General features: G+C 46.3%; 1 protein-coding gene across 4 annotated transcripts in view; it reads right to left on the bottom strand.

Annotated features, from left to right (window-relative positions):
• Window positions 1-21,905: 21,905 nt before the first annotated feature.
• The window catches only part of Tbc1d1 (TBC1 domain family member 1), a 182,934-nt gene continuing 177,125 nt past the window's right edge, over window positions 21,906-27,714 (bottom strand). For 3 of the 4 annotated variants that reach the window (XM_057771450.1, XM_057771451.1, XM_057771453.1), the window contains 2 exons: window positions 23,418-23,610; window positions 21,906-23,140 (listed from right to left, as the gene is read on the bottom strand). In XM_057771450.1, coding sequence (XP_057627433.1) covers window positions 23,076-23,140; window positions 23,418-23,610 — 258 coding nt within the window. In that variant the 3' untranslated portion in view covers window positions 21,906-23,075. Of the gene's footprint in view, window positions 23,611-27,714 lie in introns of all 4 variants that reach the window. The other variant, XM_057771452.1, reaches the window with a different exon arrangement.

Here is a 27,714-nt window from a genome sequence, read left to right as displayed (position 1 = left end):
ACCCAGCCTGCGGCATTTTGTTATGGCAGCCCAAATGGACTAAGAACTATTCCAACGCAAAACATGTTTTCGGCTCAGTTTAGCTCTCTGAATTGCAATGGTTTGTGGCTGTGCAGATCTTTTCCCTCACTAGAGACACGAGCTGGGAAAGGATGGTACAGGCGTGCTTCCCCAGCTGCTCTTTCCTCTGCGTTCTGGGTCACATCCCAGCTCCTGATGGCTCAGAGGACCCTCCCTGCCTTTCTGTCACTGTCGGTTTCTCCCTGGCAGATTTGATTTTTGCACCACCCACTCGGCAGAGGAGGCACGGAGCTAATAGCTCTATGACAGAGGGGACATCTGCTCAGCCACAGCAGACAAAGTGCTGAATCTCATGATTTTGTTGAGAACACAAAGAGTAAAGACACCCTCTGTTGGTGGAGACCTATCTTAGGGTGTTAGTTCTTTCCTGTGGTTTCAGTGTCTGTGTTCCTTAAACTGAACAGTTTCTGACTTTATTTTTTTTTCTCTCTCTCTCTCTGACCAGAACTGATATTGTGTCAACCGTTGGGCTGGCTAGTTTTATATCAGCTGGACACAAGCTATATGTTGGGGTCCAGCCTCGACTGAGTTCACACATTCCAGGGTATGGGCACATGGATTAGAAAAATTAGGTAGTAGGAACAGAGATATGAAAGGAATACAGAGATAGGATAGAACTGGGAGGGTTATTCAATGAATACTGAAAACACCCACATTTATTTTCCATGTGCTTATACATCCCAATCCAAAAAGGGGGAAGAAGGCAAAAGACTGCTTTAACATGAAAGAAAAGACAAAAAGAACAATTATTTGTTTCAATATTTGAACTATCAAGCAACTATATCCTTTAGTTAAGTATTCTGTTGTTTAGGCAGGATGATTAAAGAATGACCACACCTTAGACCAAGCTTTCTAAAAACAGCCACTGCCTGGGTCAAACCTCCTGTCATATCCTTGAAGGAGCAGAATAGGTATGAATCCTCTGGCCTTTGGTCAAGGTGGAGCAGATCCACCTTTATGGTCCATCTTAATATACAAAACACCAAGTAACTACACCCTAGGTCAGGATATCTTGTTTGTAGCCATTCCTTAAATCAGACTTCTTGTCAGTAACTTTGAAAGAGCAAGGGTAGACTTGAGGTCTATGACTTTCAGTCAGGGTGAAGCAGACCCACTTCTGTGGGCCCCTGCAGCTATAGTCACCTGAGAGATTCCCTCAACTGAGAAAATGCCTCCATAAGATCAGGCTGTAGCCAGGCAGGGGTGGCACATGCCTTTAATCCCAACACTCAGGAGCCAGAGGCAGATGGATTGCTGTGAGTTCAAGGTCAACTTGGTCTACAAAGTGAGTTCCAGGACAGCCAGAACTGTTACACAGAGACACCCTATCTCAAAAAACCAAAAACCAACCCCCAACCCTGAAAAAATGGATCAGACTGTAAGTACGCTTGTAGGGCATTTTCTTAATTAGTGATCATTGGGGGAGGTCCCAACCCATTGTGGGTGGTGCCATACCTGGACTGGTGGTCCAGGGATGTTGCTGGTTGTTTTTGAACTCTTCAACTTTTTGACTCTTTGGGGGGCCCACCACCCAGCTCCCAAATAGATACACACAGAGTCTTATTATTTAAGAATGCCCAGCCTTAGCTTGGCTTGTCATACTTAGCTGCAAGAGAAGCTGGCAATGGAATCTATGTGGGAAGTCATCCAGAAAGCAAGAAAGACAGAAAGATATAGGTTCAAATCCATTGCTTCCCATTGGTCACAATGTTGATACAACTAAGCCTCTTTCTGCTTCACTTTGTTGACTTAGTAGCAGTTTTCTCCTATTGGACACTCTCATTCTGGGGTTATTTTCTAGGTAGCTTTTATGTTCCAGGGGCTGTTGTCTGATCTGGTGAACTGGCTGTGAACAAAACAGATCATGCTGCTAACTCTGGAATCAGACGCACCACGAGACTGTTGAGAAACTGTGCGAGGACCTTTTCTCTCTATTCTCAGCTAATATTCATTTTGATGTCTCATTGTCTTTCCAATTTTTGTTTTGTTTTGTTTTTTTGAGACAGGGTTTCTCTGTGTATCCCTGTCTGTCCTAGGACTAGCTCGGTAGACCAGGCTGACCTTGAACTCAGAGCTCCAGCTGCCTCTGCCTCCCAAGTGTCACCAACACCCCGCCAAATTTTTTTCTTTAAAAACACCCTTGGATTTAAATGTGCTTCAAAGCACAGAAAACAAATTTTCATAGAGCACACATCTTAGTTGGGTTAGAAAAAAAAAACCTAAGATACATATACATCAAATAGTGAAAGTATCGATACAAAATACAGACAAGGTCAAAAGACAGGGATATGTGTATTCATGTGCATGTACGTGTTTGTGTGTGTGTGCGCACGCGCGCACACGCGCATGCATGAATATATGCACGTGCAGGTAGAGTTCAGAAGTTGATACCACCTGTCTTCTTCAATCTGTCTTCACTTGCTTGCTTTGTTTGTTTATTTGTTTGTTTGTTTGGGGGGCAGGGTTTCTCATTGGATCCGGAGTTCACCGGTTTGGATAGACGGCTGGCAAATGAACAATAGAGATCCCCCTGTGTCTGCCTCTCTGACATTGGGATACAGGCACCTGCCACGCCTTGTTTTAGAACATATTTTTAAAATGTATGTGTATATGGGCATTTTGCCTGCATGTATGTCTGTGAACCACATATGTGCAGTGCCTGCAGAAGCCAGAAAAGGACACTAGACCCTGACATTGTGTGGGAATCGAACCCAGGTCTTCTGGAAGAATAACCGATGTTCTTAATTACTGAGCCATCTCTCCATCTTGTTATGTTGTCTGTTTTTGTTTATCTTTTTTTTTTTGAGATATGTTCTCTCTATGTACTCCTGGCTGTCCTGGAGCTCTCTATGTAGACCGGGCTGGCCTCGAACTCACAGAGATCTACTTGCCTCTGCCTCCTAAGTGCTGGGATTAAATGTGAACACCACTATGCCTGATTCATTTTGTTTTGAAATATGGGTTCTAGGGGACCAAACTCAGGTCTTCTTGCTTATGCAGCAAGCACTTTGCTGACTGAGCCATCTTCCCAGGCCTGACACTGGTCCTCTTTAAGCTGTGCAGTTGGAAACCCTTTCTAAGGGCAGTATCATGTGTGTAGAAACGAGATGAAGGGAGGCGCTTCTAGTTTCTGCGGCTGTGAGGATGACTGTGATTCACATCCCTGTGCATAGATCTTCATGTATGCTTCTGATTAGTTCTTTGAATCTATTTCTGGTGTGGAGTTCATGAGTCAGAAGAACAAATGTTTTAAGGGTCTCGAGACAATGTGCTGAAGTCTCTCTATTGAACCTTCTCAGTAGAGTTGAGAAAGAAACAATTAGCAGAGACCTCAATTTCAAGGCATTTTCGGTGTCTACTTAACCTTTTGCAATGTCTGAAGATGCTAGAGATTTCATGGGTTTATACCAGTCTGTCTGAGCCCGGCTGTGCCCAAGATCCTACCTAGTTCTCTCTGTCTCCCATCTCCACATCCTTCCAAGCCATTCTTCATGCTAGAGCTGTGTTAGGCCATGAAATATTAGTGCAGGAAAGGACCTTGATGATTACAAGCCCACCCCCATTTTATAGTTGGAAAAATTGAGACCCTGAGAGAGCTACTGCTCAACTTCCTAAAGCCTCATGGTAAGTTCGTGATCAATAAAGCCTCACTCTTCTGGTTCCTGCCTCTGCCACAGAACCAATGGGAAGGGAAATGTCCATGAGGTGATTTGTATAAACACACTGAAGGCAGAAGTTTAGGGTCAAAGCCATGAATATGGATTGCCAGATTCACCTATCATACAGGGTGGTAGTGAGCATTAATTCCATTAGACAGTGGTTGTAAAGGACATAGGGCAGTGATGGACATTGTGACCTTTCAGTGTTAGTAATGGCCACTTCTTTAGTGACAAAAGACATGTCCCCACACTAGATATGGGGCCATATGGGAAAAGGCACAGGTGAGTGTGCCATGGCCTTGGGCCTAAACAGAAGACCTCTGTAGAAAGGGGCCAGTTCTTCGGCCGTCAGATCCCTTCAGCTGGGGAAGGAGTCGCACAAGGCCGCTTTGAGGCTCTGAGACTCTTTAGCCTAAGTCAGGGACAACAAGAGAAAAAAGCCCAGCTGGAGGCCTCTGACAGGGTCAGCTTTCATGGGCTGCCAGGTCTCTCCAGGGAGGCCAACTGTCCAGCCCAAATGTCTTGGGCCACCCTGCCACGTGAGAAGAATCTTGTTCCCTCACCTCTCCCCTTTCTGGGCTCCATTCCAGACATACAGGGGAATGGCGCCTAGCAAGGGGAGGAGGTGAGCAGAGAGAGGCAAGGAGGAGGAACATGCTCCCTTCCCAGGGCAGGCTTCCAGAAGGAGGAAGTCAATGCCAAGAGAGAAGAGAAGAGTTAAGGTTAAACCAGTTCCCAGTGTTTTAACTATTACTTTAGACTTAAAAGGCCAAGATCTGAATGGAGGCTATTTTTTTTTCCAATTCAAAGGTTTTTTTTTTTATTGCCTCAACCCAACACAGAAGTTAAAGGCCTGCCCAAGTCATTGAGGAGGGCAGCAGAATTCTACCTGTAGTAGATAACTCTCAAGGAGACAATGAGAGACACCTAGTTAATTTTCTCACTGATGTGGTCAAACAAAGGAAACAAGAAAGGAAAGGGCTTGTTTTAACGCATTGGTACATGGCAGGAGCCGACCAGCTCGTGCCCATGGTCAGGAGGCACAGAGATGGAAGCCGGCACTCAGCTCCCTTCTCCTCGTATTTTCTGTTATTTAGTCTGGGACCCTAAAAAGCCTCCCATATTCGGGGAATTTCTCTCCTCAGTTAAACCCTTCGGGAAATACAGTCATGGCGTGAGTGGCATGTGTCTCCTGATTGATCCTGAATACAGCCATGTTGAAAGTAAAGACTACCAACCATCAGAGAAAACCACAAAATTTGGATCTGCCCCTACTGCTTTCACGGGGTAAATAGGCAATAGATAACAGTAGATAGGTTGGTAGGTAGGTAGGTAGATAGATGATAGATAGATAGATAGATAGATAGATAGATAGATAGATAGATAGATAATAGATAGATGATAGATGATAGATAGATAATAGATAGATGATAGATAGATAATAGATAAATAGATGATAGATAGGTAATAGATAGATAGATAGATAGATAGATAGACGAATGATAGAGATGCCTTGTGTTCACCACCACTATCTCATGCTTTTCTGTGACTCCAGATACATATAAGGTTGACTTGACCTGCATTCTGGCTGTCTCACTTACACACAATGGGGTTTCCTAAATAGCCCTTGCCTGCCAACTGGACATTATTCTAATCTCATGCACTGACCTATGAGTCAAAGTAATTTTTAGACTCCTCTGTTAAGCTTCAGCTGCATGACTGTGTTTTTAAAATGTTTTCTTTTCTTTTCTAAAATCTTTTCACCCTTTAGAGCCCCAGATGCATGCACGATCCAGGTCAATGTCACTCCAAATAAAACTGTGAGTTGTTTCGCGTCTGAAGGCCACAGAGGTTCATGAAGCCTTTTCCTGTCCTTCTACTGAAAGTCCACGCAGATCCCAGTCCACACGGTATTCATCTGTCCCGACTTTGGTGGACTGGCTGCCCTTTGTCTACAGTCGCTCTCCAGAGAGCTGGTGTGCACACCTGGGAGACGAACAGCAGCCCCTGCTCTCACCCGTGTCAGGACGGTACGGATGCAGAATTGTGGTGAGTAGGATGCCTCTGGTGTAGTCAGAAGACAGGAGAGCAGGAGTGTTCCCCCTAAACTTCATGCTGAAACGTAGGTCCATTGTGTGATGCTAAGGGAGTAGATACCTAATCTGACTGTCTTTGGAGGTGGGGCATTTGAAAATTAAGGTTAAATGAATCAAGTGGCTGGACCTTTAGCCCATAGACCTATGGCTTTATAGCACAGGATAGACCTGAACACAGGTCCTTCCCACTACGTGATGGCCTCCGCCATGTCCTGACTAACCACAAAGTCTCTCACCAGGTGCCAACGGATAACAGCAGCACTCTCTGTGGGGCACCCTGTGCCCCCACACCCCTAGTTTCAACTCTAAGCTCCAAGCATATTCATGGTACCTGAGGGTAGAGAGTATAGATTTCAGCATCAGAGCCTCAGCTAGGCCTGCCCTGGAACCGCTCAAGGCAGAGATGTTATATATGACCAGACAAAGGGCCAGCGATCTCACCGCCAAGCTTTAAAGATGCTGTGGCTTCTGCAGTACAAGGATCCTCCTTTCTTTTGTCTGCTAGAGAGAGATCTGCACACTTTGCATTTCCTATTGCTGCAGTCACTCACCTTTGCAAAGATTTTAAAAATATGCTACTATATAGAATTGTATCAGGTAGTGCTTTCATTTAAAAACATTTCCAGTATCAACAACAGCTGGTGGCCGGGTGGCCTGCAATCTATTCTGCTCCTCCTGCAAGTCTGAGAACGCCTACCTGCTCTCTGGCTTTGTGTCTCCCCCTAACAGGAAGCCAGTGAAAGTGATCATCAGAGAGTCCCCCTTTATGTCAGGGGAAGCTGCTAGCCCACCCTCCCCAGGACGTTGGCAGGCACTCTCATCCCCAGTAGGGCTATGACATAGCAGGGAGTTCCACAGTATACCAATACAGCACACAGGAGATCAGCATCAGTGAGTCGTCAGTGCCCCAAAGTCTGTGGTAGCTAAAAATTCCAGAACTTTCCAGGACACTGGCAGAGGCTTCAGGTTGAGACTTCCTCAGACACCAACAACTGAGGCTCCCCTCTCTAGGGGAAGCATGGTTCTCTCTCTCTCTCTCTTTCTCTCTCTCTCCCTCCCTCCTTCCCTTTCTTTCCCTCCCTCCTTCCCTTTCTCTCTCTCTCTCTCTCTCTCTCTCTCTCTCTCTCTCTCTCTCTCTCTCTCTCTCTCTCTCTCTGTCTCTGTCTCTCTCTCTCTTCTTCCCTCCCTTTCTTTCCCTCCCTCCTTCCCTTTCTCTCCCTCCCTCCTTCCCTTTCTCTCTCTCTCTCTCTCCCTTCCTCTCTCTCCCTCCCTCCCTCCCTCCCTTCCTTTCTTTCTTTCCATTTTTTTAAAATCCCAAACGCCTATGCCTACGTCCTGGAGGCAGTAGAGAAGTGCTGGTTCTCAGTTGCTGCCCCACCATGGCCACCATCACCGGTTCAGAAGCTTGCCAAGAGTCAGCCAAGCATAGACAGCTTGTGTTCAAAGTTGCTGTGGGCCGGACTCACCCCACCCACCCCACCCAACCTCCTGTAAAAGCTTAAATCAACAAGCATGGAAAAAAAAATCAAACAGGCCATCTTAGGATGGGGGGAGGAAAAATCCCAACCGACAGCTGCTGCCTAATTGGCCTTCTAAATAGCTAGAGGGTTGCCAAGTGCAGAAAGGAATTAAATAAGCCTTTTCCCCTTCAGGGTGGAGCGGCAGGCTCCAGGTCTCCACCCAAGTCACACCCTAGCTGTGGCTATTTATAATATCTAAAAGCCAGATGGAACCTGCCAAGGGGAACAGAGATCGTGACAAAAAGCACAGACCCAAACCCAGCTCCCCCTGGAGCAGACACAGATCCTGAGGGGTCCCCTGGGACTGGAGGGGTAAGGCAGAGGACTGTAGAGGAACCTACCCCTCTGCTGAGCCTTCCGCAAACTCAGCCTTCTGGGGGGCGGGGCACCGCACAGGTTGAGAATGGGGTGCCTCAGGCTGTACCTGCGGGAGCCGCAGGGAGCCAGCTGATTCCAGCAGTGTTTGCTCCCTGGCAGCTTGAACCCAGTTAGCAGGCACAGCAACCAGATGTTGATTTGCTAGGTGGAGCGACTGGGTTGACCCTTAGTGGGACAGAACCCCCAGTAAGGTGGTCTAGTGCTTGGTGGTCTAGAGTGCTTCCAGGGAGCTGGGAGTAAATCCTGATTTCTTGTCTGTGAGATGTGCTTGTCAGTCAAACCTAGGAGAGTTTGTGTCCTTATTTATGAAACACAGGAAGTAATCAAGCCAGCCAGATGGGATGTTTGAGAGCGTTCAACAATCTCCAAGTGCTCAGGATAGTTTTGCAGCCTAGAGTCCACAGCTGTTACTCTGGTGTCTGCACTTAAATGTGCCTCTGTGTTGACCACGGAACACCGGTCTCTGAGAGGGCAAGTCCCCATAACCCTTCCGGGCTGAAGCATCTTGGAGAGAAATTGCATCTTGACCTCCTACTTCCTGCCAAATGAACAAAGGCTGGTTTGAGCCGACAAGCTGTCCAAAATAGGCACCTGTTAAAATCCCGCTCACATCCATCTTCCCAGGCTGCCCTAGGCAGCTAGTTTGGCCCTGGCTCCTCCAAATTCCAGCCCCATCATGAGACACACATTCCTAGCTCAGCCCCGGCCTGTACTGTCCAGTTTTCCTAACCCTCTACGGTGCATCTTCTGTGTCCCCCAAGGGCTCACGTGTTGACTGAAGGCCCCAGGGTACTGGGTTGGAGACCTTTAGAAACTGACTGATCATACTCCTGTGGCTAAGACCTCCTGGGGGAATTCATCTACTTATGGGCTCCTGGCTGAATGAGTTTTGGAGGCGGGGCTTTATACAGCAAAACATGAGGTCCTCCTCTGCTTCCTGGGCGCTAGGAGGTACGCAGCTTTCCCCCACCGCATACTTCTGCCATGATGTGCGACCTCAGGCACAGGCCTGAAAGCGAGCAGGCCAAGTGGCCACACAATGAGTGAGATTCAGGAAACCGTGAGCCCAAATCAATCTTCTTTTCCCATATTTCGGGTGTTTTGTCAGAGTGATGGACCGCGAATACACTCTCAGACCGCACTGACAGGTCTTCATTTTCACTACTCCTAGAGCAAGACCACACAGTGACACACACGTGCTCCTTCAAGTTTCTTAGTAGCCACATAAATAAAAGTCAAAAAAATTAAAGGTTAAATTAAGGACAACGCTCTATTTAATCTACTCTCTCAAGAATAATACTATTTTGGGATGCAATTGCTATTAAACATTATTAATGTACGCTCTCTTTTTATCTGAGGCATCTAAGCTCTGATATTCACTTTACACCATCTGTCTGCTCTTGTTCCCCGTCCAGCGCTCTGAGGCTGCCTGGGCCAGGGCTCCCGAATGCCTCGCTACCATTCTAGAGCATTTGCGTGACTTGCATTGTCTTGTGTGGGAGTTGAGGCTCCCCATTCTGTTAGGAGGATGACAGGACTGTCTGAAGAGCCTGGAAGGAAGGACTACCACCTGAGGGTGGAGCTAAATTAGGTATAAGTCAGTCTCAAAGCACCTGTTGCTACTCCCAGGACGTCTGGTTGTCCCCTTGGGTCTGGGGTGGGGATGCATGATGGGAGTTGTAAACCAAAAGCATCCTCCCACCTCCAGAGAGTGGCAGGTCAAGGGGTGACGGCTGCTGTCCTTGGAGCCCCCTCTAGGAGAGGGTAGGTTTTGGTTGCTGTTGCTTCCTCTCTAGCTCTCACAGCTAAAGTGAAGTTTCTCAAGGGGGTGTCTCCCAGAGAGAGGATGAAGTGGGGCTGGAAGCCAAAGGGATGGGAGAGATGCTGGGACCACCGTCTGGGAAGCCTGTCAGGTGGCTTCAGAAGACAACGAAAGCTTCTTGGCCTTTTGGGGTGTCTGCAGAATTCGGAGGGCTCAACGGACCTTGGCAGTGGATATTTCCCATGTCACATGAACAGTAGCTTCTTTTAGTGAGCTGAGCCCCCTTTGATCTGCTTCTCTCAGCCAACGGTACAGCACTTCCTGACTAGGAGGTGTCTGTGGTGGCAGCTGCCCACAACCCACTGTGCCCCAGGAGGACGGATGCTGGGACCTTCTAGCAAAACCTGGGAAGGGCCAAGCGGTAATTTTGTGGTTGGTGCTTACCTCTCCCGGAGCCAGGGAGGGAAGCCACGTTCTCATTAATTGTTCCCACACCCTGCCAGGCCGGCCTAGCGTTGACCTGTCTTTCCCAGGCATTCACTGCTCTCGCACTGACCCACACAGCACAGTCACCAGAGAAGATCTGGAATCTGGGTGTAACCATCCTGGCAGGAGGGAACATATTCTAAAGAGGGATATTTGTGCCCCTCCCTTTGGCTATCAGATTATTGAAACAATAGTCCCCAAGGAAATGGAATTTCCCTGAATCTCCTGCTGTGAGAAGGCAAGGCTGTGTAGCCTGGTGTCAGCCGTGGGGGGGGGGGAGGCTGGGGTAGGGGGTGACAATGACACACTTGTCTCCCAGGAAGACGCAGTTCCCTGTGTCAGACTCACTTACATACTTCTTACCCTCTGCTTAAACCTAAACCTCATGAAGTAACCTTAAAGTGGGACTCAGGGAGAATGTGCCTCTTCGTAGTGCGGTCACACTGAGTTAACACTTCCCACCATCCTATTCTTGTCTCTTTAACTGGTCTGTTGAGGATGGTGCCTGAGCCTGGCTGGTGAGGGCTGCCAGGACCCAGGCTCTGACCCTAACTCAGGCAATGTCGGGGAAGGAGAGAAAACACACAGCGGGATTGACAGGTCAGATCATCTGGGGGATTAATTTAGGAGGAGAGCCTGACCTGAAATGACCTCTCTTGGCTAAACTGGCCTCTGCGGACCAGGCCTAAGGGCATCTCTGCCCTGGGGGAGCTGTCGGTACTGGGAACAGAGCCGTGAACACAGCTAGACCTCCTTTGTTTCAGTTCTCATGGGCAGCAGGAGGGATGGCCAAGGGGTACCTTGCTCCTGAAGATAGTTTCCTAGGGAGATTGCTACATCTCCATCCCTTGAAAAAGAATTTGTTTCTCCCTGATCACTATAAAATTTGAAAATGTACAAGCTGAGGAAATGGGGTTCTTTGATATCCCCCTTGGTCACAACCCTTTTATTTTATTTTAAGTGATACTGAAAATGTTTATCGCATGGCTTAGCCTGTCTTTAATCATTCACGACCCACTGGGTGGCAGGACACTGGTATTCCAGACAGCAGTAGCCACAGCCAAGCTATATACAGCCACCAAGTCAAACCCGATCTCAGGCCTGCCATCGGCCGCAGTGCCTTGTTTCTGTAAGTGCTTTCTGCCAGATCCCTTCAATGAGTTCATTCGGCAATAGCATAGGTACAGGATTCAACACAAGGGCTTGAATCAGTTGGGTTCTGCTGGAGGCCTGGCTAGGGTTGAAGTCAAATGCTTTTGGCTCCCACATGATGCCTGACCGCCTTTTAACTGTGGAATGACTTTAGCGTTCACTTGGCAAGGGCGTTTCCATTTGGCTCCCGATGAAGTCACAGAAATTCTAGCTATTTCTGCAGTGTGTGATTGCTGGTTATTTATAAGAAGCACCCAGCGGACTGAGTGTCTCTTGCATCTGGAGTCACTTGTGTTATCGCAGTTACAAAACGTTTATTTTCTTAGATCAGCTACAGCTGACAGGGCACTCTGGCGGTCTCCATTACAGTTCTTCTGACCTAAGGCGGTTTAGATAAGAACATGACTTTTGGGGTGGGGTTAGAACGTCCAGGGAGTGTCACTGTCTCACAGACCCTTCGAGACCTGGAGTCCCCTGTGAGGAAGATCCCTGCCAACATCCTTTGTTCCCTCTAGCTCCCACCCTGGCCTGGGAAACAGCCTGAGGAACCGGAGATGAGGTCACTGCTGAGGCAGAAGGACAGAGGCCATTTATTATACCCAGGGCACAAGAAGCCCCCAAAGGATATTCCAGATTACCAAGGGCTTTTGTTGTTGTTGTTGTTGTTGTTGGTCCAGGGTTAGGATTTAAAATTTTAAGAGTAAATTCATAGCTCTCAGTCACTGAGTGATGGTGGTGGTCTGGTTGCTCCTCTGCCTGGGTGCTCCAGGATCTAACGTTGAGGAGGACAGACCTCAGTCTCACTGACCTTACTCTCTCCTGGCAGGGACGAACAGAAAAGTAAGCGTGGAATCTGCTGTCAGAGAGCAGTGGGGGCAGACGGAGAACAGGCCTCCCCGGGAGGGTGGTCAGGAGTTAATGCAGGCCAGAGGCTAGACTGCAGGGATTATCTTTAGTGACAGGATGAGGTGGAGGGAGCTGGAGTGCCCTTTACTTTCATCTTGTACATGCCTGTTCACACATGTAACATACCCATCACTGAGAAGTCGTTTCAGAAAGACCATATACTGAAAGGGTAGAAACTAGGTTTCTCGACTGTAGGTCTTCTTCAGCACACACAACTCACGCTAACAAGCATTCTAACAAGACCTGGGAAAGGATGGGCTGGCACTTTTCTGGGCAGTCCTGAGGTGGTCGCTGCTGCTTCACAGAATCTTCCTAGGCCAGACAGTCGTCAGAGGAAGCTATGACTGGCTATGGTTGTAGCAAAGTCTTTCCCAAGGTCTTTGCAGGATTCGAATTGGCTTTCAACACTTAGTTGTGAAATCTGCCCTCAGATATGATAGCTCTTTCAGACAAAGAAATCCACTCTTAGTCAAAATCCCACACACTGGCTTTGCATCTCTGCTTACCTCCCTCTTGCCTGTGTGTGAGCATCACCCAGTCATTAGACTATGGGAAGGTGTCTGTTCTCTGTCTACACCCCAGCATCCTATTTCCCACCAGTGTCTCAAGGTGCACGCATGTCATATGAATGCACTGGACCAGGGAGACTTCCGTTACCTGTAGTATCTTTCCTGACTTCCTTGTGTCTTGTGGTGGTTTAAAAGAAAATGGCCCAAGAGCTGGAGAGATGGCTCGGAGGTTAAGAGTATTGACTGTTCTTCCAGAGGTCCTGAGTTCAATTCCCAGCAACCACATGGTGGCTTACAACCATCTGTAATGAGATCTGGTGTCCCCTTCTGTCATGCAGGCAGAACACTGTATACATAATAAACAAATAAAAAGAAAGAAAGAAAATGGCTCCCAAAGGGAGTGTCACTATTAGGAGGTGTGACCTTGTTGGAGGAAGTGTGTCACTGTGGGGGCGGGCTTTGAGGTCTCTGTTGCTCAAACTTGCCTCAGTGTGGCTGAGATGACTTCCTGTTGCCTCTGAGTGGAGATGTAACACTCTCAGCTCCAGCCCCACGGCTGCCTGCACGCTGCCAAGCTCCGCGCCATGGTCCGCGCCATGATGCTAATGAACTGGACCTTTGGATCTATAAGCGAGCCCCCTTAATTAAATGTTTTCTTTATAAAAGTTCTCATGGTCATGGTGTCTCTTAGCAGAAATGAAAACCCTAACGAAGACATGTCTCTTCCAACTTCCTTGCCTTCTCCTGTTCCCTCCACACACTGAGGCAGAGTTTTCTAATAACTCTCAAATAATGTTTAACTCCTGGCAATCATTCATTTTAAAGTATCTTTACTGTTTATCCCAGATTCTCAGACACAAGTCTCAGGCAGGAGCTCCGATAGTCTATGTATGACAAACAAGGAAGTGAAGTGACATTACCCTCAGCACTAATGCTCCAATACCATGCGCACATCTTTCCGTTTGATTATCCATCTGGCTCAGGACAATGCCTGGCACACGGCAACCGGTATGTTTCCATTGTTACTGTTTCTTGACACTCTATCTACACTTGCTGCTCACCAATGGCCTTTCTCTGGAATCGCTCAGATTTACAATGAACAGATCTGCAATGTGAATGTGGAACCTGGAGATTAAGCACACAGCACGGCCTGACAAATAGGAATTTCCCAGCACTTCTTTTTTGCAGAGGATCTGGGTTCAGTTCTCAGCACCTACATCAGGAGGCTCACAACTGCCTGTGACTCCAGTTTCAGGTGCTCTAACGCTCTCTTCTGGCCTCCTTAGGCCCCTGCCCACATATAGTGCACACACAAACAAGCAGGCATTGACACATATACATTAATAAAATAATAAATAAAAAACAGCAACAGTATGTGTGTGTGATTGTGTGTGTGTGTGTGCACACGTGCACATGCGTGTATGTGGGTTCGTGGATGTGCGTATGTTCATGAGAGTGAATTCTGGAGTGTCAGAGGACACTCAGAGGGGTCGATTCTTGCCTTCCACCTTATTTGAGACAAGGTCTTTTTGTTTTCTTTCCTCTGTGTACACCAGGCTACCTGATTCCTCCTGTCTCCACCTCCCATCTTCATTTAGGGGCACTGGGATTTCAGATACACTACACATTCAACTTTACACAGCTTCTAGGGATTCAAACTTAGGTCCTTAAGCTTGCATGCTACTTTTACCCACTGAACCATCTCCCCAGACCAAAAATAGCACCTCTTAGCAGTCATCGCTATTGCCAGCCCAGATGCCTCCCATTCTGTTCTTGTCCAGGGGCCTTCTCCCCTCCACACTATGGTTTTTAATCTTTAGTATGTGGCAGGAGTCTCTGGAGGATTAAAGAACCAACCTCGCCTCCAGAGTCCTGAGTTAATAGCTGAAACAATAGCTTTGGTCCGAGTCTACACTCAGCACTGCTGCCTACCTTCAAACTTAGAACCTAATGTGTCAGGTACGTGCGGCTCAAATCAGATTACTTGTCAACACCAGTCTCAAAGCCCTGTCTTCCACCGCATGTGGTCTGAGGAATCTGAGAGGCACAGTCCTGAGTCCTGCGTCCAGGTCACTGATGCAGATGTGCACCCAGTTGGTTAAGGACCTATAAATAATCTTTAAATAAATTAAATCCCAGCTCATCCATTATCAACTAAAGCACTTGCTTCCAATCTTAGCTCAACTTTAAAGTCATTGAGCCCCATCACAGGGAGTCTGGTTTATCAGCGAGAGCTCCACATGGCCCTGGGGTTTTACAGTTTCCTCTGGTTCTGGGGGGATGTAGCTCAGTTTATAGTGCGTGCCTAGCATGCACGAAGCCCTGGGCACCGTCCCCAATACTGTATAAAACAGGCATAGCAGCATCCGTGTTATCCTAGCGCTGAGAAGTTGAAGGCAGAAGGATCAGAAGTTTGAGTGTGTTGGGCAGATAGGCAAATGGCATGACCTTGGCCAGGCAAGGCTACGTGAGGACCTATCTTTAAAAAACAAAAAGATTTCTGGGTGAGTCTAATGCATAACTGGGGCTGAGGACAACCATCAGGGTTCCGTTGGCTTAAGCACTCACAGGACACTGCCATGGAGCTTGAGGTTTTAATAAGCTTTGACTATTGTGAGAGCTGTCCTCAAAGCACTGTTGATATCTAAGAACGGTGTCCTACCGCACATCAAATGTTTGGCCTAAGCACTCTCAGCAACAGTTACACTGGCCTAGCATAAACTGATCTTAGGGACTCATAACAGTGATTCTTAAAGATCTCGATTTAAAATGTTTATACCCTGGGGTGGGGGGATTTCAAGCTCAAAGACTAGATGCAGTTGGTTTATGGTATCGGAACACAACGACAACTAACATTTACTGCTTGCTAATGTTCCCTCAGCCTCAGAACTTTGTGCTTTCCACAAAGAAACAAGCAAATCACTTCCTTCCATTTTACACACCCGGGTTGGTTTCAGCTGACTCCAGGCCTCTGCTTGTAACTATAGCATGTTCCTTCTGTTACTGGCACTCAGTTTCATTTTGCTCTTGATATCTTGAGAGTGTATATATTTAAAGCATAAACTAATCAAGGCCAGCCTAGGCTACCTAGCCCTGCCCGGGCTATATAGTGAGAAACCATCCCTAAAAAATAAATCAAATCAAATCACAAATTCAATGGATTTAAGTAAAAAGTGGATAGAGTCAGAATGAGTCATGGGTTAGAACCAAATGCCCGCACACCGATGGTGGGAAGGCTACCAATTTAGCTCTGAATATTTATGTCAAGTCACAATAAGATCCTATGATTAGTTGTGCAGTTGGCATTCGATTAAACACAAGTTTACCTGAGAAGTTCCCGGGGCTTCTTTAGAGGGTGCCAAGGATTAAAGAAACATCTGCTAAGAACACCATGGTCCACAGACGAGAGTGCCCCCAAGGTCAATGAGCCATGATTACACCGCTTGCTATTGTTCTAGTTTTATTTGTTGCTATGAGAAATATCCTGACAAAAAAGCAACTCAGAGAACAAGGTATCTATTTTAGTTCCAGAGTCAAGGTTGTTTTTCATCACTTCAAGAAAGGCATAGTACGAGACCAGCCTGGTCTACAAGAGCTAGTTCCAGGACAGGCTCCAAAACCACAGAGAAACCCTGTCTCGAAAAACCAAAAAAAAAAAAAAAAAAAAAAAAAAGAAAGACATAGTCACATGTATAGCCAGGAACAAGAGAAAGAAAGTGTGCGTGCTTACTGTGCTCAGCTCAATGTCAATGTTCTTACATAGTCCAGGATCCCTTCCTAGGGAATGGTGCTGCCCACATGGGGCTGGGTCTTTTCACATCAGTTAGCCTAATTAAGACAGTCCCCCATAGTCAGCCCAGAAGCCAACCAAATCCCCCACTGAAATTCTCTTCCCAGGTGATCCTAGGGCCTGTCAAGTTGACAAAGTTAACCATCACACACTTCCTACTTCGTTGAACAAGCCGGGAATTTTAGATAGCTCTGTGATCTTCAAAAACATCTGTGTTCTCCTTTCCAATACTACTTTCCACCACTGTCAACTCATTTTGAAATAGTATGGAAAGCAACTGGGGGAACTTTTGCTCATATCTTCTTAGTGCTCTGTAATGAAATTTGGATAGTCTGTCCCCTCATGTCAGGAAATCACGCCTGAGTTCTCTGTCTTATAAGGTGTGTTTTCCCAAGACTTAGATTCCCCGTGTATACTACTAGCCACATCATAAAGTGGACAGGGCACTGTCAACAGCCTGTATATAAGACCTGAAGGCCAGGCCATGGTAAGGCAAGCAATAGTGTGACCTGCCACCAGGAACAATCAACAATATCCATGTCACTAACTCATCTTTTCTCATAGCCTATGCTAAGTTGAGAGGAGAAGATTTCCTGTGTCCATTTAAACACTCAATGGAGCAAGAAAAATAACTTACAGTTTCTATTTGTGGGCTAATATTGTTGTGTTTTGAATGAGAATGGCCCCCATAGGCTCATATATTTGAATACTTAGTCCCTAGTTGGTGGAATTGTTTGGGAAGGATTAGGAAGTGTAGCCTCATTGGAGGTGGGATTGGATGTTACAAAAGACTTCCACCATCCCCAGTGTCTCTTTCTGCTTTGCTTTGTGGTTGTCTCAAGATAGGTGCTCTCAGCCCCTGCTCCAGCACCATGCCTACCTGTTGTCACTCCTTGCCATGGTGGTCATGGACTCTATGTAATGGTCTGTCCTATCCCTTTAAGACACAAGCGCCCTTGCATCATCTTCCTTTTGCTTTTAGCCTGTGAAAAGAAGTAGCTCGTCTTCTCCTCTCCTCTCCTCTGCTTTCTGTTTCTTTTTCTCTCTCTGCCTCTCTGCTCTTCCCCCTTCTCCCCTTTCCCTTTCCCCTCCACAGCCCACTAAATAACTATCCAACCTCACTCTGCATGGCTCTGTCTCTGTCTCTCACCCACCATGACTCTTTGTGGGCCTGGCTGACCCACCAAGGTCTCTCACCAGCCACGCAACTCCCTGCCTGGGGTCCGCTGCCGCCCTTCAGAGAATCAGGGAATGGTGCTAAGGATCCAACTGAGGTTCCAGTTCCTTTAAGGAGATAACTTTGGATTCCACCAGTGAGTGGTTTGCCTACAGAATGTTTTGGTCTAGGGTGTAAATGTGACTTGTTTTGTTCTAGCAACAGAATGTTTAACTATGAATGTAGCCGTGACCTTCAACTGGTCTGTTCATTTCCTTGTTTCAAGTTAATGTAGTTTTTTTTTTTTTTTTTTTTTTTTTAATCTTTTAATCTTACTCCTACCTCTTGGGGTCAGGGTATTTTAAGCAATTAGAAATTAAATGCAGGTGATTTCAGTATTCACTGGGACTCCCTCCTGATACTATTCATGTTTTCTGTTTTTATTATTTTCACATCTTCATACTCTTTACTTATATTTCTGGTCCCTAAGCCCCTTCCCTGGCAAGTAGTATTTTTGTTAAGTCTGGTCCCCAACAAGAGTCCTGGGCTGTTTAAGAAAACAAATGAGGGCTGGGGAGATGGCTCAGAGGTTAAGAGCACTGACTGCTCTTCCAGAGGTCCTGAGTTCAACTCCCAGCAACCACATGGTGGCTCATAACCATCTATAGTGATATCTGGTGCCCTCTTCTGGTGTGTACATACATGCAGGTAGAATACTGTATACTTAATAAATAAATAAAATCTTTTTTTAAAAAAAAAAGAAAAAAGAAAACAAACTGAGTAACCATGGGGAACAAGTTGGCAGCATTCTTCTATGGCCTGGGCTTCAGTTCCTGCCTCGAGCTCCAATCCTGACTTCTCTTCATGATGGGCTGAGATGTCTAAGTGTCAGCTGAAATAGCCCTTTCATCCCCAAGTTGCTTTCAGTTAGTGTTTTATCACAGTGACAGACAGTGATCTCATCCGTGAGTGGAACCCTCAGGACTTCATCATTTCCCAAGGCTCTGCAACTCAATACAGTCAAGCTGGATACTAGGATTGAGCAAATGAATTATAGGGGAGGAGACATCAGGTTTCACAGTAGCAGATTTAGGGTTTTTGAAAGGACTTGGTTCATGTGACTCAAGCTACGGCATAATCATGCATCACTTGGACTCCACCCACTAATAATCAGCCCAGGACACACCCACTCTATTAGCTGCTTCCTTTTCTTCTCCTTCCAGTGTCACCTGAACACCAGCACCGTTGAGCCTTCTCTGATCACTCTGTGTAGGCAGCCCCCACCCCATGGGTGACTGGTGCTGATTACCTACAGCACTTGATGAAAACCTGAGTGACAGCAGACACCCACCTTGTAGTCCCAAGATCAGGTTTGCTACATGGTGAGGGCATCCTAACCATTGTTGGGGTGAGTGAGCAGGCAAGCAGTCATACTTTGTACATGTAGTCATATCCAGGGATGTAGAGCGGTCCAAATCTATTCTTTGAATGTGTGTATGTGTGTGTTCATTATAGAAGGAAGATCCTGGGTGAAAAAGTAGATTTTTACCCCGCCTAGCAAACAACCCACTGAGATGATCTGAGTACATAATGTAGGACTCAAGTCAACAGTTGTGTATTTCTAACAATAGCTACTGACCCTCCAAACGTACTTGCCTCTACTTCCCTAATACACAGCCTCCCCGAATGGTCCATCATGGTATCACGTCAAGGGTGCTGAGAATCCCAGGCTCAACTTAACAGTAAACGAGAGCCAGCTTTTCCACACACTCAAAAGAAATTAGACACATTATTTAGGATCACAGGATTTAGAAAGAGTTTCCAGAGCAGGAAGGAAACACTCAAAATTGGTCAACATAGATTCAAACTTGGAATAAGAGAAAACCAAAGACAAGAAATTACTGTCAGAAGAGTGAGGAAGATGAGCTGGGTATGGCTACATATGGCTGTCATCTCATCCCCTATGAGGCTGAGGCAGGAGGATCATGAGTTTGAGGCTAGCATAGGTAACATAAAAACAAGGTAATAGGGTTGATTATCCATGGCCATGCCTGGTTGTCCAGAATCTGAGAACGGCCATTGTAGTAGTAAAGTGCCAAGACTAGGGGTGCAAGTGGGGCACAGGGCACTCACAGCTTTGTTTTCTAGATCTCTCTCTTCCTCCACTTCTCTCTCACACACGCATATTGCTCTGCACAACCATGAATTTCTTGTAACTTATAAAAAAAAGTTGCAATCCAGACATGTTACTCATGTATCTAGATGGTTAAAAACAAATAAAAAACTGCAAACCAAAAACCCAAGGACTAGGACATTCTTCCACTCCCCCCGCTTGACTGTCCAGAGCAGAGGTCTCCAAGGAGGCTGAACCCAACAAACATTTACTGAGAAAGTACTAAGGGAGGACTTGTGAAGGGCTTTGGGAGGGGCTCCATTGTTTAAGTCATATTTTGGCAAAAATCATGGAAGGGTGTAACTCAGATAAACTTGGAAAACTTTTATAATTGGTTAGGGTTTTTTATTTAAAGAAAATACTTACAATGCATTCTTTGATGTTTTCATGTGTGTATACAAGGTGTTTTATACCACCCATCAAACCCAAATGTTCTGTCCTATTCCCTCCTGGCCCCTCCACTTCTTTCTTATTGGATCTTGTTCTTTCACAACTTTATGTATTTGCACAATATGCTCAGGTTACTTTTCCACCCTCCCTTATTTCCCCTCCCACTTCCCCTTCCTTAGGAATCATTTTATCATATATACTAGTTTTTTTTTTTTAAGCTTATTTAATGTCCCACAGAGTTTAACTACATCTTTGTGTGATCCTGAATTGGAACTCAGGATCCTGGTGGGCTCAACTGTAGGTATAAAGCTGGCTATTATGCCTCCCCTTTCCCAGAGCCCGTTAGTTGTTAATGGGGCAACAATAACTGAGTTCCTTTATCCTCTGTAACTATTAGGAAGACCCAACTTGTGTGAATTCCAAGTCAGTAGGTGTAGCCGACATTTCACAAACCTTTTCCCTATGGTTTTTTTTTTTTTTTTTTTTAAACAATCTTTCTGCTGTAGTTTCTGGTTGGGAAACACCCAGAGGCTCCCAAACAATACAGGCTTTTGCCATTTGCCATTACCCAACAGAACCAGCTGGTAAGACCCTATTGCTGAAGATACTACACACTTTAGATGCAAGATATAGAGACATCAAACTGGACTTGAACTGGAAACATCCTCCCTGTTGGCTAGCTCTCAGTGCAAGAAGGTGCTATGAAGGTGGCTGCCTGGAGAGGAGGGTAAGGGCATCAGTGGTCTAACCTAATCCTGTGAGCTATATCAACCTGGCGAGATACGCTTATTAGAGCAATAGTGGCAGGACTGCTATGGGGCTGACCAACCACTCCGTGTTTGGATTTGAGGCCCACTGTACAAGAGGAAATCCTCATCCAGAGCTGTAAACCTTGTCTAAAACCCATTACTGAAGAGGTTTTAGGTCCAGGAGTGCAACCTAAGGCTGCTGTTTAGCAGGATTAACATCCTTTCAAACTACCTCCTAAGTGTCTTTATGTTTATACTCACATATAGAAGCTACTTAGTCTTAAACAGAGAAACATTTTCTTGCAGCGAAGGGGGGCAAATTAAGCAGAACTTGAGTAAAACAATGAAGTTCTGTTTATTTTTCCTTAAGAACACTGGGTAGGGCTGGGAGGAGAAGCTCAGTGAGAAAGCACCTACCTAGGATTCATAAAGCCTTGGGTTCAAACCCAAACTGCAAAAATAAAAACTACTCTTCATCCTTAGCTTTCAAACAATTTCAGTTGACTTCACTAATAACTCTTATTTTCTAATTTGCTTCATCACACAGCCAAGCCCGGTGCCCCTAGCAGAGTGCCACCCAGGTTCTACACAGCAGTGCTTGAGGGTTTGACACAAGTGTCCAAGACATAAACGATATCAAAAGAGGGACAACTTCCAAGTGCACATGCAGGTATGGAGTTGTGCACGGGGAGAGAAATTGAACATGGACCTTGATTTAATAATTTGCCTGAGATTGCTCATAGTAACATGAGTTGCCTCTGTGTATTTCTCTCCTTGCTAAACAGCTGTGACAACGTCCAACCTATACCTATAGGTTCACTTAGGAATTTATAAGAATAGTATGCTGGCCCAATACAGTCTTGTAATGACAGGTGGTGTCCACACAATGGGAAAAGCCAGTTGCCTTGGTGCTAGCATGCATAGCCCTAGGGAAAGGTGTCCCAACATCATAGATACTTGGGCACTGATTCTGGAGGGAGAGCTAATGTCTCAAAAATGACTGCCAGCGATGAGGTGAGAGGCACACTGAAGCCACGTTCACTCCTAGCTGCCAAGCCAAAACTCAGAATTTGAAAACAGACGCCATGAAGACACAGGTGTGAAATACCGGTTTTATTGCTTTCTTGTTTCTTATTGTAGAGTCAATGTTTTGAACAGTAATAATATGTCCAAACCTCAACATTTTAAAACATTCAAATAATAAAATACAATGTGGAAAGAAGCCCCCACAGTTGCCTCCTCTAACTACCCCTGGTGGAGCCTCCTGGAAGAGAGGCAATGGGACTGTTGATGTTGTTTTGTGGAGAGAACAACTTTCCCCTGAGCTGGAGGGAGTCTTCAGTACCACCTGCCATTTGGTGTCCCTCTGAAATAGCAAGGAGATACCAAATGACACCAAGGATGGTGGTCCCTCCTTTCACCCCAGGCTTAAAAGGCTTGTTTCCTACCAAGAGAGCTGCAAAAGACTTCTGTGGAACAGGGGGCCGAGTGGTAGAGCCCAAGGCAGGACCAATTCCAATACTCAGGAGGCTTCCCGTGCCCGTGGTTCTTCCCCATGCTTGCTGTGCATATGGGCGATGCTCTCTGCAGGACCAGCTGGAAGCAGGGTGACTGTGAGCGGCACTCTGCCTGAAGGCACAGAGTCCTCACCATCCCAAGGGAGGGGGGTCACTGTATTTTGAGTGCTTCTCAAAACACGCAGCCTACCTCGGGAAAACTGTCAGCTGCCATCCGATTGCAATTTCAGCCGGGGTTCTTCTGCAATGTTTCAGAATCTTAGGAGCCCCTTGAAATCTTGATGTGCTCTACTCCTTCTAGGCAGAATCAGAGCTCCAAGGGGTCAAGACTCAAAGGAAGACATGGCTGTGGTACATCATCCATCCCACAGACAAAAATAAATAAGTGACCCTATAGTGTGGCTATGAAACAGTCACAAATAAATATCTCAGACCCCATAGCGATAGTTCACACACTAGAAAGAACAGGGAGTCTAAAAACTGTGATTTCTTTACGAAACATTTATCTACCAGGACTTGAAACAGTGAGTAAAACCATTAAAACACTGGGTAAAAGACGAGCTTCTTCAGTACCCGTGGGAGCGACTGTGGAGTCGGTGACGATCAACACATCCAATTTCAATAAACCCTTCAGTCCTTTCCCATGGCCACCTCTGGTCTCCATAACAAGAGTAGACAAAGGCCCCCACTGAACCTCATGGTGACACCAAGGGCATGGTCACAGGAACCTCTCCTTGCAGACTGACAAGGATCACACTTTTGCCTGAGGAATTACTTCAGGTCCTTCTTGCTTTGCTCTCTTCAAACAGTGTGCCTCTGGAGGGGAGGGAACATAAAGGGACATTACTCATGTCCATGCCATCTAAAGCTACAACAACCAGGACTGGACAGGGGGTGAATTTAAACCAAAACAACAAAAACTCCGGGACTTTAGCCCTCCCAACTCCAAGTCTGAGCGCAAAGCGTCTGCGGGCTGGCGAGCCAGTTTCCTCCCTGAGGAGTCCTCTCTTCTCTGCCTCCAGCTTCTGTCTCTCTCCATTAAGGCCTGGACAGTGTTAGTGGTGTGCAGTCTCTCCGGGGAGCTGTCAGTCACCTGTCGGTTCGGGCTGGGTACAGTCCGGCTCCTGAGTGCTGGGCTGGGCACCCTGCCCTCGCAGGTCCTCCACCATCTGCAGCAGGGCAGAGCGCTCCAACTCCAGGGTTAGCGCGGTCTGCTTCAGCTTGCTCTCGCTGGCTAGAAGCTTCTCCACCGTAGCTTCAAGGCTTTGGATCCTAGCGTTTGCCACCTGGAAAATGGAAGGAGCAATGAGAATTGTACCCACCTGTGATTACACAAGAGGGGGTGGCTATGAAGGCCACCACTCAGCCTTTGGGGGCCTCTGGAGCAGAATCTGGGCAGCAACAAGCCAACTGACAATCAGTTCTGGTCATTCAAGAACTATCCCTGTTTCCACTGCAGGAAGGCTGGGCTCTTACAAACACTGTGACATTCTCCTGTGTCTTTTTCCCTGGTTTGACTCCTCTGGAGATTGAGAAAGCAGCATCAGAGAGCAGAGGGAACAGAACCCCCACTCTCTATCTGAGTACACGCAGGATGCTGTAGCAGGCCAGGTGGAAGACACAGCATGGCCTGTCCCAGCTGACCATATATCTCCACATACAAACTGGTTTCCCAGGAAACAAGGCATTTTCCTTGAGACACAAAAAGTCAGAAACAGTAGTATTCTGCTGAGGTTTCTCTCTACTGTCGCTTACCGGCCACCGCCAACCTTGTAAAGAACAAGTCCTTGGTCTCTCTTGGAGACAAAGCATTGTCTTAGGTCACATCCTTAACACCCAGCACATACCAGGTCAGGGAAGTGCTTCGTTAGCCCTAGCTCCCATCTCCTGTCCACTGGGGCAGGCATCCCAGGGGTGGTCGGTTCTTGTGACCTGAGGGGCCCTCTGAGAGTACTGAAGCAGCTCAACCTTGTACTTTATATTCAGGCCTTCTGAGCCTGCTCTCAGTGCCCAGCTGCACTGACAGCACTCTGGACAGGAAGGGGTGGCCCACCTTATCAGTCCAGCCTTTTTGTGTGTCCCATTTATTTTAGCTAGGGGAAATAATACATATAATTCCCCACTTCATTTTCAAAATTTGGGAAACTGATTTTGAACAAGACAACCCTTGTGTTAGATAGAAAACCTGTGACTCCAAGTCTAGCTCCTGCTGTAACACCAGAACCCTGAAAACCAAAGGGGAAACAGATTGGAAGGCGCAGCTCTTCGGGCTCAGAGAGGGAATGGGCAAGCCTGGTGCATATCCTTAAGTGGTACCTCCCACTCCAGAACATTCCCCACTGTCCAGGCTGGGCTGGCCCATTTCTGTTCTGACGGCTGATGGAGGAGGGTCATCTTTCTATCTGTTACTTTCATTGGTTAATTAATAAAGAAACTGCTTGGCCTCTGATTGGGTAGAATTTAGATAGGCGGAGTAAACAGAGCAGAATGCTAGGAGAAAGAAGCCGAGTCAGGCAGTCGCCATGATTCGCCCACCAGACACAGACGCAAGTTAAGATCTCCCTGGTAAGCCACTAGATCGTGGTGCTACACAGATTATTAGAAATGGGTTAATCTAGATATGAGAGCTAGCCAGTAAGAGGCTAGAGCTAATGCGCCAAGCAGTGTTTAAAAGAATATAGTTTCCGTGTAATTATTCCAGGTAAAGCTAACTGGGTGGCGGGACGCATGCCCCACCGCTCCCACTTCAACAGATGGCCATGTAGTTCATGGAGTACTTCCCAGTTTGCACACTCACTTCCCATGTGACTTAGTAGTGAACCAATCTGCAGGATGCTTTACCAGTGGCACAGACGGCAGGTCTCCTCAATAGACTAAACAAAGCATGTCTGATCTCAAGGTCTGGTCCCCAAGGCTCTTCAGCTGGGGACCACCTGTAGCTAGCAGATTACTAGGAAATGCGCTCATGCCACCGCCCAGCACACAAAGTCATCGGACATACGGCTAGCAAATGGCAGAATCAAGACTTTCATCTCTTGTTTCTGGACAACTCTTTGTTTTTGAGTCAACCTATTTTTACTCTGTGTGCTTATTTTAAATGTATAAACTCTGTGCTAACCTGTGAATATTACAGTTTAATAGGCAAAGAAAATTTTAGAAATTTCTCAAGTACTTTATAAGTAAACCTGTAATAGCATTTTAAATTTTGAAAAAAATTATTTCTAGTCTGCTAATTTAGATGATATACATTCAGTAACCTAAATTTGGCATTTACAGTTTGAGAATCTATTAAATGTCAGGAATAATTTCTGGCAATAATCTACTATTCCTTTATATACATTTACATGCCCTCGAATAGCTTGTGCTACTTACAAAGGTAAAAATGCCTTTGGACTTAAAGTAATAGCAGAATGCATATACTTCATAGAACACTAAACTTAGCCTTTGGTAGCGGAACACTGAAAACTAGTGCAGGGTGTCTGCTGTTTCCCTCGCAGCAACAGTTGCTACTGATATTTAGTGCATGATCTTTCGTATTCTTTTTCCCCCAGAACACACATCATACTTTTAAAGAAAAGCACACCACACGGTCTGTTTAGTAATTTGTTTTTCTGCTTAAAACATCATGAACACAGCTCAACACACTTGAAAACAACGGATGCAAGTTCGATATTTTGAATTAAAGCACAATCCAATATAACTGCGAACAGTGTGCTGTTACCAGTTTTATTCTCTCTCCTACCCCTTTCTGTATAGACCCTGATATGCTGGTATGCGTACTGAGGCATGCGGGCAGGGCCAATGTCACTCATTTGAGAATTTGCCCGACATTGCTTAAGGCTGCAGAAAAGAGAGCCCTTGCTCACAGTACTGGGGGACAGTATAATTTCCCCATGCAGTCCCTTCCACTGTTGTCTTTGCAACCTAAATTTTAAGAGCCATAATTATTAACATACATTAAGTGTCCATGTTAACGGGTTTCACTGTGGCATTTCCATACAAGCAAATACTATGTTTTGATCATGTCTACCTTACCCTTTCCAACTATTTTCCTTCCTCTCCACTCCCATCTTCCCTCTCATGCCCCCTCCCCCCGTGCCCACCCTGTTAGGCCATCTTTCTTAGTTTTTTCCTCCACATGAGAACTAACAGGCAACACTGTATATTACTTGTCTTTCTGTATGACATCACATCAAATGTTTAAAATATAGATAGATAGAACTTTGGTCTGTCCATCAATGATATGAATGGAACCAAGCTAAAGACCAGGTAAAATTTGATACTCAAGGTGGGGAGAAATGTACTTTAAGATCATATTGAAAACCTTCTCATACAAAAAACATGAAATACATACGGGAGACATAACTTCCAGAGAGGATCATGGGAAAACTACCTCTAAACCAGCCCAGGGCCCAGTAACTATCCAACTACCCTTGCCTGTGTTTCTCAGAGCAGCTGACTCAGCTTCTGCCCAGCACAGGCTCAGTAACTACAGCGGGCTAACAAAACTATAGCCCTGTATAAGATGCTCCTGGAGCCACTTGGCTCAGAGAGGAAGGAATTCAGGAGACACCAGCGACCTTTTCTTCAGTACAAAGGTTTCTCAGCAGCATGTCACGAGGCCCTCTCCTCACACAGAAGCAGTGTATATAACTGCTTTCAAAACTCCAAAGACAGACACTGGCATCAGCTTAAGAAATGAGCCCAGAATATACTTCTGCTTGTTGCAAGTGGAAAACTTTAAAATGCAAACGTGAGCTCAGTGGGAGGTGCTCCCGTCAAGATCCATGTGTGTGGGGGGGGCACTGTTGCCTTCCAACCTCTGGAAATGACCATGTGCACAGTGTGCCCTCGTGGGACACAACAGGCTCTTTGTCCCCTATGGCTTCCCTTCAGGTGACAGCTGAGACTTCCAGGGAAGAGTGTAAACATATTTCCAGTAAGGGCAAATAAACCAGTGTGGCTTCCGAGGTGCCTGGTGGTTAGGATGGGTGAGGGGAGCTTTTGTTTCTGGGTGCTACAGTAAGGATCTACTGGTCTCCTGTGGGAGAGCCTGCTGGGAGGAAGGTATTTGAGGCAGGGAATGAGTAAAAGACTCTCAAATGCTCACCTCTTTTACATCATTGACAAACTCAAGTCTGCAAGGTGGCAGCATCTTATGGAGAAAGATTAGAACTGGGTAAGGATGGAGAATATGTTCTATGGAGCTCAGGGACCCCACGAATAACCCGTTTTAAAAACATGCCTCCAATAATCTCTGAACACTGACACATTCTCTCATTTATACTATTAGCAAGAAGAAAGCAGGGTTACTTAGTGCTGTTTGACTGACAGGGGCCACACTCTGCAGTGAGGGTTTTGTTTTGCTCCCATCACACTGATGAGGGACA

The sequence above is a fragment of the Chionomys nivalis genome, chromosome 6 (assembly GCF_950005125.1).
Source record: "Chionomys nivalis chromosome 6, mChiNiv1.1, whole genome shotgun sequence".
Classification (NCBI taxonomy): Eukaryota; Metazoa; Chordata; class Mammalia; order Rodentia; family Cricetidae; genus Chionomys; species Chionomys nivalis.
Note: the sequence above shows the minus strand (reverse complement) of the source record. Positions and strands in the feature narration are given on the sequence as shown.